The sequence below is a fragment of the Macaca fascicularis genome, chromosome 12 (assembly GCF_037993035.2).
Source record: "Macaca fascicularis isolate 582-1 chromosome 12, T2T-MFA8v1.1".
NCBI classification, from domain to species: domain Eukaryota; kingdom Metazoa; phylum Chordata; class Mammalia; order Primates; family Cercopithecidae; genus Macaca; species Macaca fascicularis.
In genome coordinates this window covers 57690014-57704263 of record NC_088386.1, presented here as the reverse complement: position 1 = coordinate 57704263, position 14250 = coordinate 57690014, and the positions used below count along the sequence as shown (strand labels likewise).

The 14250-nt window shown below is 34.5% G+C and overlaps 1 protein-coding gene across 2 annotated transcripts in view; it reads left to right on the top strand.

The window, feature by feature from the left end:
• FAP (fibroblast activation protein alpha) overlaps positions 1-14250 on the top strand; it is a 71650-nt gene that overhangs the window by 9720 nt on the left and 47680 nt on the right. For both annotated transcript variants that reach the window (XM_005573321.4, XM_005573320.4), the window contains exons 3-8: positions 5953-6051; positions 6995-7089; positions 8029-8103; positions 8899-8951; positions 12686-12758; positions 13432-13552. In XM_005573321.4, coding sequence (XP_005573378.1) covers positions 5953-6051; positions 6995-7089; positions 8029-8103; positions 8899-8951; positions 12686-12758; positions 13432-13552 — 516 coding nt within the window. The remainder of the gene's footprint in view (positions 1-5952; positions 6052-6994; positions 7090-8028; positions 8104-8898; positions 8952-12685; positions 12759-13431; positions 13553-14250) is intronic.

Sequence of the window (14250 nt, the reverse complement as noted above, 5' to 3'; positions counted from 1 at the left end):
TATTAGAGCTGAGACATTCTTCAAGTAGACAGCAATAATAGTAACAGTAAGTAGCTTTATAATAGCTAGCAACCTATTTGCTTTGAAAAAGCTCAAATTGCCTCACTTTCTCTTAACCTAAGTTTTGAGGTGTAATTATTCTACCCCTTTGTTTGTTGCTTGTTCTTGCCTATTTTTGTGTTTGTTGTATGTTGTTGTATATGTACACTTACATTTTAATTATAGTATAGTGGCAAAGTATCTAAAACCAGATACAACTGAATTTAAACCCCAGCTTTTCTCTGCATTAGGCAAGTTAGCTCACCTTGCTAATTTTCATTTCCTCATCTGTAAAATGGTGTCCACAAAAGTATTTACCTCAGATGGTTGCTGTGAGGATTTAACAGGACTATGCGTGTAGAGTGCTTGGTACGTACAATAACTTATAAATTATAACACTTTCTATTACTCCTCTAAAGCCTCCTCATGTACTTGTTTTTCAAAGTTGTCAGTCTTGTTCCAATTTGATCATATTAGCTTGTAAATAGTATCTTTCCTGCCCTAATATTTACTGTCCTTGCCCCTGTGGTACGCACTCCAGAAACAAACAAAACCCAGTGTGATGATTGGAGATGATACCTCCCCATAGGTAGCACCTCTGCAGAGCCATCAGGATGTGTTTTCCCTGGGAGCCCTAGTTCCTTTCCTTGGTATGACCTCATATGCATCAATTACAAATCAAGTGCAAAAGTGAGAACAAAAGGACCTGCCAGCCATTTGTATGCCCACTTAATTTTCTCATTTGGTTTATGCTGAACGTTAGAACTAACATCCAATGTCTCTGCTCTGACATCCATTCCTAATTTTTCAGTACTAGAAAATCACATGGCAGAAACAGACACAGAAACCTAATAGAAGCACAACATTTTAAGAAAGAATTAAGAGAATAGTAAATCATTACTTGCTTGTGAATCATTTCTGTGAATTGTAATTTCTTGGATTCATAATTGAAATAATTTTCAGCTTTGCTTCAATAAGTTGAAAATGCAAATAATTAAAGTATAGTTAATTAGAGTGTTTAAGCAATGTATGAGTAACTATGCTAAAGATGGGCCAAAACGAAGTTAAGAGCACTGGCAAAACTTAAGAGCTAATCAAGTAAGTGTTAACATATACAGAGGAGAGATATGCTTTCAGAATTCATGTTTACTTTTGTTCAATAATTAGAATTTAAAAATTGTAGATGTCAAAGCTAACCTTCCAAAATCATCAAATAATTACATTTAATATTAAAACATTATTTGGAAGAGGACATGAAAATTCATTTATTCATCCAATAATTATTAATGGAATATTTTCTGGGTGACTAGAACATTTAGTGTATTTGGTGCTATGGAGATATATTTTATACTGATTTACACACAGACACACACATACACACATTCCAAACATTAGACAATAATGACCCCAATGCTTTTTCTATAATCTTACTTAAGTCTAGTCTAGGGCAGAATCAGTCCCCTTGCCTTTTGTCCACTTTTCCAGGTCTGGGAAAGGGAATATACTTAAAAAGGAGAGCATTTGAAGGCAATGAGCAAGGTCATTGAACAGGGGAACAAACATTAAAGTAGGCCATTTACATTCCTTGAAAGCCATGGTCAACACTCAGTTATGTGGAATCTCTTCTCCATGACATGTGGATTGCTTCACAGGCCAGCCTCACCCACCTACAATGAGTTTGTAGTCAAGGAATGATTCCTATTGATAGGCACAGGAGTGCATTGAGCAAAATAGATTCAGTGAAATCATTAAACTGAGATTCTGAACCTTTGCAGAAGAATCATCAAAGAGGCTGGGTAAAAACTAAAACTACCAGGATCCCACCCCCAGAGATCTGGATTCAGTAGGTTTGAGATAAGTACTAGGAATCTGTTTTTTATATAAGCACACTCCAAGGGGCTCCAAGGACCAAGTTTTTATAAATATTTAAATGAAGGCAAAAGAGTCTACACATGAAATTTACAACTTGTAATAGAGGGTAGAAAGTAAGGGCAGATATATTCTCGGAGGAATTATCCAAAACGAGTGAACACAAAATCTGTCAAGTTGGTTTATTTTTTTATTCAGCAAATATTTATTGAGCCCCCGTGCTATGTCAAGGACTGTCCTAGCAGCTGAACATATAATAGTGAGAAAAATCAATCACTGCTTCTACTTTTATGGGTGGAGACCTATGTCTTATACAATTCTTTGCCACACAGAGATGAAAAAAAATTCATGTTCAATAAATTTGGATAAATGTTGAGAAAGCAAAATCCCATATGTACAAAGAATCAAAGTTTGGATTGAAAATTCTAAGTAATCTTTATGTTTTATTCTTATTCTAACATGTGACACATTACTGCACTGTGTTTATGAATACATGGTCATGTTTAGCAGGAAGAATGCCTAATTAAATTTCTCTGATTATATTGGGGATGAACTTAATGTACCCAGCCTGACATCAACATAATTACACTTTCTAAGCCCTGGATACATGACATATGATATGGTTTACAAAGCTAACATGAGGTTAGGAGTAATCATCCCAGCCCAATCTGTGCCTGAAATCCATTCCCACATACATGTAGCTGGCTCATCTGGATATGTTATTCATACATCCACTCATCACTTCCTGGGGGATGGTGAGGATTATTTTCATTATGGCAATCAGTAGTACAATTAGTACATGTTTAAAATTGCTTTACAGATATTTTGAGTCATATGCTAAGTTATCTATATTGATTGTTGCCATTTATAGCTACTGTGCACTCATAAAATTAATTGCTAACTAGGAAGTAATATAAAATATAGTATCAAGTCCAACCTTCCTGAATAAACAAAATTAGAGGTTTAAAGGAATAAATAATTAATTCTTAGAATCTTTTTGAGAAATCTGATAAGATCAAAATGCTTTTTAATGATACGAAAAGGAAAATGAGTAGGTATTTAAAAAGCAATTTGAAACTCTTGTTTTTTATGTTTTACTTATTCATTGTACAATATTAGTACTAATTACACTTATGATTTTAATTGTAACAGTTCAGTTATGGAGCTAGGCAATAGACAAAATGTTCAAGCATAACTGATGAATTTCGTTAAACTAAAATAAAAGTAAAGCTTAATTGTATATACTAATAGCTTTGTCTGGAACTGTGTTTCTCAAACTGTGGTTTTAGTAGATATTCAGAAGCAAAAATTCCCAGTGGACAAATCTGTTTGGGAAACACTGATCTAAAATATTTATTTGAAAAATACTGATGAGTTACAATAATGCGAAAAGGTAACATGTATTGACTGCTACCATGTGCCACACATAGAGCTAGATGTTTTAGTTGAATTATCTCACTTAATTTAGCCTTCTATGAAAACGAAGATTAATTACAGCTATAAATGTCTCAATTAAGCATAATACAAGTAAGGAAAATTATATGCAAAGATGCTTAAATAGGGAAAACTATGTCACCAGCCATAACTGAAGCATTATTTATATTTTCTAAAAAATAACTAAAGTTATATTCATTTATTGAATTAATATCAGAAACATTCTTTGAAAAAAATGGTGATCTTGGTATTCACAGTAAAACGACTTAATACATTTTTAAATTTTCCATCTAGATATTAAGGATTGTGTAGGCACAAACTAAGTGTGTTTCAAATGGAAAATAAGTTCCACTATAAATAGTGTTATAATTTTCCCTTTATTACATTAGAAATGGATTGCAACTTGTTCTTAGGAAAATTAAATAAAATTGCATTAAATACAATACTTGGCAATTATTCTAATGCTATTGTAGTAAACGGTCTTTTATTCACTGAATGAGAATTAAAAAATCAATGGTACGAATTCTACATAAGACCATTTCATTAAACAGAAGATATTTCATTACAAATAAATGTATAGTGTACACAACCTTGTTTAGGATGCACAGATAATACAGAAAGATAATTATTTAAAAAATAGAATAACAATTCTATTAAGTATTCAGTGTCTAGTTGCAAAGGGGTTCACCAGCCACTATTTTTACAGCCATGGAATAAGTTGCCGCAAATCAAGGAAAGAAATAAACTCATGGTCCTAATCAAATGTGTGGCGCATACATGCATCAGTATAAATCAGTTAAAACAACAGAAGATATTATTATTCCACTTTATTATTTTGATCTTACTACATACATAGCAGAACATTAATGTAACTACAAGGTTAATAGAGCAGGTTGAGTTTCAGATTTCAAAATCTAGCATGGCATAGCTGAAAGAGATTGCCAACACCTTCTAGTCCAGTACCTCGTAATACTGGTGAGGAAGCCAAAGCACCAGAGATCTTCTTACCAAAAACCATGCAGGGAATTCAGAAAAGGCACACATCTCATCCAGCCAGCCAACCAATCAGCCATCCAGCCATCCAGCCATCCAGCCAGTCTTCATTTCATGCATTCATTCGTTCAACAACTATTTATTAGATACCTGTATGTGCTAGACATTTGCGGTGTGCTATGAGAAAAACAAAACATGATTCCTGGCCTTATGGTAACTGTGGGAAAACATTAATCCAATAATCAATCAAATATACACACGATTACAAACCAAGACAAGTGTTCTAAAAGCAAGGAACATGGTATATGGGAATGTGTAAAAGGAAACCTGATCTAAACCAGGGGGTCAGAAAGGGCTTCTCAGAGGACGTATATAGCTTTTGGACTGAGTAGTAAAGGTGAGAGACTAGAAAAGGCTGTAGACACCTTACAGAAAGAGTATTTGAGGAAAAGAAAGCCTGGCTTGTTAGTGTCTAGAAAGTAATGAGAGAGGAGCGAGAAGAGCTGACAGGGTAGACTGCCCCACACCAGCAAGTGCCTGTAGTCCATCCAGATCATCATTTGTGATCTTTACCGGAAGAGTCATGGAGGGCTACGAAAGAGTTTTATAGCAGGATAAAGTTACAGCTCCCATCTTTGACAGTTTTGTTTTCACCTGGGCAAATGCCAGATTCATAAATGGCATTCAAGGTATAGGATCTTCCTGTAAGTTTTAGTGGCCTGTGGAAGGGGTAAGGTGGGAGAGATGGAGAATGGTAATATGGATATAAAAGGGCATTGGGATTTGGTTGCCTTATTATCTGCCTGGTGTATCTGACTGCTTCAGGGCTCTGTAATGAATATTTGTTCTGAGAATAAGATCATGTTTGAAAAACACAATGGTTTTGAAGGATTTAAATATAGATTGAATTCGTTTGTGGTTTGTGAGCTACATTAGATTAGCTTTTCTACAGAAAACCCTCTACTCTTGGGACTTCTAAGATATTTTGTATAGATCAAGGGGTTTTCTTTCCTTTCTGTCTGCTTTCCTTTTCCTCAAAGTCCATAGTATGAGAAAATAGCCTATATTCATAATACCTCTCTTGAGATTTCTGAAGGCAAGTGTTCTGGCCAATCTCATTTGACCAACTGGGATGCTAAAATACATCATTGATAAATCAGTTGAAATCTGAACCAAACCTATGTGAGGAAGTACAGTGAATTGCGTAAGAGAGTGAGATTTTAGCCAAACCTACCTGGTCTGTAACCCCAGCTCTGCAAAGACTACAGTTGTTGGAACCTCATCTCATCTTCCTTCTGGAAAACCTTGACAACTCTTCACTGCCTGAAGAACCATGCTCTGCATGGCCTTCCTTTGTAATCTTCATCTTCCCCTATAGTTTCCAGCCAGTTTTCCCTTCCAGGCAGTGAAACTACCTCCCTAATTCTTACTTATCCTATCTACAAAAAAGGAGATACTATTATTAATAATTAATAGTTATTATGAAAGGAGTTCAACAATCACTTAGCAAATAGCAGATATTATTATATTAGAAAGAACAGATGAAGGCCAGGCGTAGCATTTATTTGAGTTGTTAACCTTCTTTTTAATAAGGATGTGTTTGCTCTTCCCCCAAAGTTCATAACTCTGAAGAAAATACAATGAGAGCACTCACACTGAAGGATATTTTAAATGGGACATTTTCTTATAAAACATTTTTTCCAAACTGGATTTCAGGTAAGTGCATTATTTATCTTTAGGGGTTTTTTAAAATGTATTTTGTTTGGTTTTTATTTCAGTGCCAATGCATCTCTATAGTAACTGAAGCCGTATCAGTTGAAATGTACAAAAGAACAATTATCTGAATGGTTCAAGTGCTCAAAAAAGCGCTTTTGACGAAACCATTCATACTGGATTTGCCCCATAGTAATGAGGCCAATAGAGTTTTAAATAGAAAAAGAAAAGTTGAAAAAGTATTGTTGAAATAATTTGAACGTCTGTAATCACTTTTCAGAATGGTAGATATATTTTTATTTAGGAGAAGTCACAAAAATTTTACCAAAAGAGAAATTCCATTATTAATCTGGATAATCTGGAGAACAGGCAAATCTCAATCTGACAATGAACCCTTTAAGGGTCATGAAATCGGTATTTTCATATAGCTTTTCAAAATAGGATGTTATAAAACAAATCTAATCAAATAAATAGTGAGATCAACTAAATAGTCTATGAAGTTTTAGTTGCATATCTTGTCACTGAACAAAATGGAATATTTTAATTTTTTCTCTTAAGAAAATAAAACTAATGCAAAGTGAGTTTTAAGTTGAACCAAACACAATCTAAATGTAATTTATGTTTATTATTGCAAAAGAAATGTACATTTCAAACTAGTTTATCCCCTTTGTAACCCAGAGGAAACAAAATTGTGTTCCTAAGCACCCTGAATCAGCTAAAATAGGGCTGCTGTTTGCAAATGTGGCATCTTCGTGTGAAGTAGAAGAAAGCATTCTACCTTCTTCCTTCTACCACCAACCTACGATTTTACATCTCACAAAGCAATGTGTACTGGACAGAGAGGAAAAACAAAGTAGGTCTGTGAAATAGGAGAGGTTTCTTTTGTTAGGAATGCATTTCCTGTTAAGAGAGATCATTTAAATTTTGTTTTCTTTCTTGTTTAAAGGACAAGAATATCTTCATCAATCTGCAGATAACAATATAGTACTTTATAATATTGAAACAGGACAATCATATACCATTTTGAGTAACAGAACCATGGTATGTATCCAACATCATCTTCCCCCTCAGAAACCTTTGCCAGCTCTTCATTGACCAAGAAACAGAGTTCAAAGTCTTAGCACCTGATCTGGACACAACTTGCCTTCCCAGCTCCATACTCCACTAGTCTTCCAGTTCTGTCTGCTAATCCCATTAGACTACTGTCTTTGGCTTCTTCTAAATCACCTAACATATTTCCTCCTTTTTGAATATAGTATAGCATAAGATAGGAGTTAAGAACTCAGTCCTTAGTGTCAGGCCAATTGAGGTTCAAATCCTGGCTCAGTCCCTTACTGGCCGTGAAACCTTGGGTAAAGGGTTTTACTACACCAATCTTATTATGCCTCAGTGTTTTCCTTGGTAAAGTGGGAATAATAATGCCTCTTTTGTTTAATAAAAGAATTAAATGAAATAACATTTGCAAGTGCGTAGGGCAGTGCCTAACATAGAATAAGTGCTTAATAAGTGGTAGCTATAAAGTATGGGCACTTAACTGTTCTGTCCCTCAGGCTGCCAGTCCTCCAACTTTCTCCACTCTGAAAAACCTACTAATCTTTTAAAACCAAGTTTAGATCATACTCTCTTTCTCTTTGCAATCAATAATCCTCTGATTTGAGTTTAATCATTTCTTTCTTAATAATTTTGCAATGCTATATTGAATCTTTTATAGGACATTCTAATTTGTAGTATGATACTCCTTAACAAGTTCATAAGTTTCTTGAAATCACAAAGTATATATTATCTCTTGCATCCTTCTCCCACAGTATCTAGCAAATTTCTTTGAATTATAGTTTAGTTCCACAAAATATTTTTTTCAATTGCATTGAAAGCCTATGTATGTAGGAGTATGTTAATAATATAATATTCTTTTAAAACTACAAATTTACATGGCTCTTTGTTATCTTTTCTGTATTCTAATCAACCTCTTCATTATTTCAGAAAAGTGTGAATGCTTCAAATTATGGATTATCACCTGATCGGCAATTTGTATATCTAGAAAGTGATTATTCAAAGGTATCAACTATTTAATTTGATTATATCCAATTATATCTCCTACTAATCCACAAGGTGGTTTAAAAAAGTGAGAGAAAGCAAGAGTCTGTCTTTACCTCTAAATGGTCACCAATAATCTTCAGCAAGACACGTTTCAATCTTATGGAGCTTGTTTAAGTGTGAAAGCGCTTTAAGGAACAGAGTCCAAAATAATACTTGCATCATTCATTAACAACAGCACAAACATACTTAACAAGAAAATGAAGAGCTTTGTTCACGAAGAATTATAAGCCAAATATTCTTATTCATTTGTTTCAATTATTATTTTTAAAACTATACTCAAAGAAAGGCAAGCATTTTGCAGCAAAAATACATGTTGAATGAAATTCTCTTTACCCAATTTTAAGGGGTATAATTAGAATGAATTACCCAGGTGCAGGGTATTCCTTATGGACTGTGGAAATCATTGTGGTTTTACTTCAATACAGGTAAAACATGAAGGGAAAATTTCTGGGATAGAGTATGCAAAGATAAGCTTTTTATGTTAGGAAATTTCTTTGGGTATGCTTTTTATGGAGTGAGGGTTGAATCACTGCTGAGATTAGTTCTGGAACTTGCACAAACGGCACAAAAGTCCACAGTAAGACTCTTTAAATGAAGACTCATTTGGAATTGAAACATATTCTTCCTTGTGCCTTGTGAAAGTAGTCCTTTTATAATTCTGAACTTTGAATTGGATGATATATGATTATACATTATTGATGTAAGCTTTCTAACAATTGCAATTTGTTTTTTTGTCTTTCTTCTTTCTGACAGCTTTGGAGATACTCTTACACAGCAACATATTACATCTATGACCTTAGCAATGGGTAAATCACCTCTGTTTATCAATACTACTTAAATCTAATACCTAGAATGTTTTCATTCCAAACTCTGATTTGGTGTTAAGAAGACTTTATCTTCTTACTGATCATTGTTTCTTACTTTTTAGTAATACAGTATATATGTACCCATAAAGCTTACAAAATTCAAGAAAATACTTATATGGGATACTCACCTCTTTATTTGACTAATATTTTGTATTTTTATTCACAATATTGTTTTGGATTTTCTGTTTTTGAAGATCAAATTAAAGATGTGCTATTTATGAAAAAAACATATATAGGAAAGCACAAAAACATTCTTGGGAATGAGACACTATTTTTAGGAGAGCGGCTATTTCACTGATGGGAGGAGGAAGGGAGGGAGAGAGATGCAGCATTAGTTGTGTCTGAACACATACTCCATTAATTGTTTTAAAATTAATTATTATAAAAATGACAAAATGTTAAAATTATTTTTAAAATGGAAAGGTATTTGACATGTAAACTACTAAATGTTCTTTTGAATTAATTTAGTTGGTAGATAAATTGTCAAATACCATTTTCCATATATATATATATATATATATATATGTTAACTGTTTGAAGCATTTACCGTTTAAAAGAAAAAATTAAATGGATGTGCAGATAGGCGAAGGATTGACGAAGAGAATTTCTGGCAGCAAGAAGAATATGTAAAGGCCTAAAAGGGGGAGGGAGAGCATTGTGCGTTTGGGAAATGCAAAGTAGGTCAATTTGTTTGAAATTGAGGGAGGGGCCTGCTGACTAGTAGGAGGTGGTGTAAGGTTGGGGAACAGCCAAGCCAGGAAGCATAGGCCAAATAATAATGAGGAAATCATTAAAATGAGTTTAGATCTTTCTTTCTGATGACAATAAGGATTCATTCAAGGGTTTTAAATGGAAAATGACATGATCAGATTTGCACTTTAGAAAAATCACCCTGGCTAAGTTTGGACAATGAATTGCCTTAGCTACTCACCTTAATGTGATATCCTCTTTGCTGTTATATAAAAGGGGAAATAATTATATGGCTTGAAGAGGTATTGAAAAAAAACTTCTGGTCTATTTCCCCTTTTGTCTAGCAAGAGCACAATTTTTTTTAAAAAAAATTATCTATCTGCTTCTTTCAAATGTTCAGAGAATTACTCTGATCTACTTAAACTGTCAAATTAAGAAATAGCAACTGCTTCTTAAAGTAGAATCTCAAATCCATCTAATGCATTCCGAGTCCTTCTTGCCTCTGAATCCATATCATCACCAAATTTTAAAAATATTTATTGAGCCCCTTCTATGTGAAACACATATAACAATGAGATGCAAATGAGCTTGGGGCACCAGCCCTACCTACTCTTAAGATCTCTTTCTATTAGTGAGTGGGGAATCTTAGTCTTTCAGTCCAGTTTCTCAAGGCTCTCATCATGTCTTTGTTTTTCTTTTAATCATTTTGAAATTCTTTTGTTGAGGCTCGCCAAGTTGAACAGCATTCAAAAAAATGATAATCTTAATATTTTAATCATGGATTAGATAAGCTTTATGGCCTAAAATCGCATTAAATATTTAGTTTCTCTGCAGTGAATTTAATCAAATCACTATTTTTGTTTGTTTGTTTCTTTGTTTTCTGCACAACTATCTAGTATTTCAGATTTGGGGAGGGGGCGGTCAGGTAAATACAGCATAACTTAGGAAGTGAAGGATGGATGGCAAACTTGTTTGAGATTCCAGGCCTCCCTGAATACCACTAATTTCAAGTCTTTTTTATGCCTTTGAAGACTCTATAAAAATCTAGCATAGAGAAAATAAGACAGTACTGGTTTCAAGCTAGGTAGGCAAAACTGAGGAGATTAACGCCTTTGTAAAGCATCCTCCCTCGCCTTTTCTCATACCTTTACTGACTTAGAAAACAGAAAATGGCAGCTGTGGTGGCTTGAGACATGCGCTGAGATTTTTAGCTTAGTGCTGCCTGTGTGATTGCATAGATGATTCCACTGCATGCAGAAAACTGAGACAATGTTACAGTATCAAAGGTAACAGGAGCTTGAGAACAAATTGTGAACCAGGTGAAGAACGTCTTCTTCTTTTGTTTGAGACAGGGTCTCACTCTGTCGCCCAGGCTGGAGTGCAGTGGTGTGATCTCGGCTTACCACAACGTCCTCCTCCCGAGGTGAAGCAATTCTCCTGCCTCAGCCTCCTAAGTAGCTGGGATTACAGGCTTGTGCCACCACTGCTAATTTTTGTGTTTTTGTAGGTACGGGGTTTCTCCATATTGGCCAGACTGGTCTCGAACTTCTGGCCTTAAGTAATCCGCCGCCCAAAGTGCTGGGATTACTGGCGTGAGCGAGCGGGCCAGGCCTGGGTCAATCTTTTAACCCGGCTCTCGCATCCCTTTCAACGTATTCCCGATCACCCAGGTGCCTGGTGCTCATGTACTGCCCTCTGGCGGCCAAGACTCTCATTGCAGAGCCAATGGTCACTTTCCACGGGAATCACTTTCCCCACTCAAAACTATGCCATGTTCCCTTGTTACTTGCTAGGTCTCATGCAAGCACCTAAAAAGTTACATCAAGGCAGTGTGTGTTACAGATCTTCACAATTGTCCAAACATTAAAAGAATGGGAAAGGCAGAAATGTCAGGCACATATTAGGTCCAGGTTGGAGAGCTTTTTTTGGAGAGGTTGGGGTTTTTTGAGTCTCTTTTTTTTTTTGGAGAGGTTGGGTCTTTTTTGAGGCTCTTCAAATTGTGCTTGGGCGGCAGGTCTTGCTTTGCTTTCCCATGAAGGCAGTCTTGATGAAACTGTTAATCCAATCTTCAAGATGACAAAAATCAAAAAGTAAGCATGACATCCTATGACTCTGTAACAGTTATAAAAATCTGAATGCATTCTTGCTGAAGAACTACAAAAGCTCCACAATGCAAGTCACTTAACTGAATACTTGCAGAGTGACTCTAAGCATCAAAGTGAGAGTTTTGGCCAATAGACTATTTGAAATTTCCCCATGGGTGGAGGACTTTACAAGCTTAAGGCATACTGCCCAGTATACAATCCGTTTTTCAGTTTAGCTTGAGATCAGATGTTCCTTTCCTTTTCTGATTTCAAGTCAGATCCCTGGGGAGATTGTCAAATGGCATCTTATTTTCAAAAATTTGAAATGCATATGCATTCACAGAGATGGGGGTTGTGAATGAGAATGTAGAAGAGCACATACTAAACTTCAGCACAATTATAGAATTTCAGAGCTGGAAGGCACTTCAGTGACCATTTCAGTCTAGTGTGTGCAAATTTTACAATCCCAGGGGTTAAAAGGACTTGAGTTTATTTCAAGGTCTGCCAAGAACTAGCAATGTGGTCTGAAAAAGTTCTATCAGCTCTCTAAGCCTCATATTTACTTTCTATAAAATGAAAGGATTGTATTAGATAATTTCTAGAGATGTTCTCCACTTTGACAGTCTGTAAGTATTTAATCCATTCACCTCACGATAAAGGTCAGAAAACTGACACCCAGAAAAGTTAAGTGACTCTTAAGTAACTACTGGAAGAACAGAAATCAACACCTATGTCTCCAGTTCTTCATTCCTGTATTCTTTTCATTGGGTTTGTAGGTGCAGAGGGAATGAGCCTTAATTTTAATTGTTTGTTTATTTTTTCTGTTTATACAGATCATTATTTTTTTTGCATTAAACAGCAAGATTTGTTGTTTTTCTTTCTTTCTTTCTTTCCTTCTAGAGAATTTGTAAGAGGAAATGAGCTTCCTCGTCCAATTCAGTATTTATGCTGGTCGCCTGTTGGGAGTAAATTAGTAAGTGTTTAAATTTTTGAAGTGTTTAATCATGTAAATAAAAGAGGAGCCATTTGATTTTGGCCTTTGTTAAATTTCCCTGCCTGAAAGAAAAAAAAAAAAATACATTCATGACTATTTTAGTGGTTAAAAACGGGAAGAGTTTTGATAAATTGAAACCCATCTGAGAATTCCGCAAAATCTCAAGCTCATGGATAGACTTCTTTAAATATAGCAGTCAAAAACTTTATCCTTATACTCAGCCAGAATGCGTTGTGCCAGAAAGCTCAGGAAAAATATGGTTTTCACAAGTTTCCCAGACTAGCTTCAGACAACATGAAATTTGGTCCAAGCTCTTATTTAAGGACTCTAAATAAAGATTAGATCTGGCTAGCTATTAATATTCAGAGATTTATTTGACTTTCTGTCAATATACATAATTATTTATTTGGGGGTAATGAAACAAGTAAGAAAATAATAGGCTTTACTTTTTATTTCATTCAGACTTTAAAATTTATAACTGATGTTAATGTAAGGTGGTTGGATTTTTTTACCTATTCAAATGATATTTTAGTTGTGAATCTTTTTCGTATCTTTATTACCACTCTGTTTAAAGGTATTAGAGGAATAACTAAAACAAATATACAGCCTTCATTTAATTTGTTGGGGAATTTCCCCTTACCACCACTTCTAGGCATATGTCTATCAAAACAATATCTATTTGAAACAAAGACCAGGAGATCCACCTTTTCAAATAACATTTAATGGAAGAGAAAATAAAATATTTAATGGAATCCCAGACTGGGTTTATGAAGGTAAGCTGTATTCCTTTTCTACTCTTAATGCTTTAGGCTTTTAGTTTAAAATAATTTCATATATTTAGTAAGATTTAGATGAGTAGTATCTTATTTCCATGAAGGGTAGCATTGCTGAAAATTGTCTGTAGGTTACAAATAGGGCATACATATTTTAAAAGAACAAATTGTGGTTATCAGAAGACTGGTAGAATTGATTTTCATTAACATTACTATGAAGTAGTAGTAATGATTTATAATCCAAAAACGTATATGGTCCTCAGGTGCTGCATTAGTACATTTTCTCATGTTTACTTTTTCTTTAGAAAAACAATTTTTTTTTCAAAACTAAACAACTGTCTATATTATCTTATGGGAAAATATTTTTACTTTCTGATACTCTGTTGATTTTGTTCTCATTCTTGGTAATGTAGAATTCAGGAATTAACTGGACTTTAAAAAGACTTCTAGTCTCTATCTATCTATCTATCTATCTATCTATCTATCTATCTATCTATCTATTTATCTAAACTAACTCTGTTTTTTTGCTTTTTTTTTAATTCCTAGGAGGGAAATGTAACTTTCAATGTTTATGCCACTCTCTAGTACAATTACAGTTCTTTCTGTTTTGGCTGTTTTAGGTGACTAAAAAACCTGAAGCTGCCCTGAAAGAAAAAATTAATTACTGCCGATGTGTTTATTATTCATTTAAAAAATTA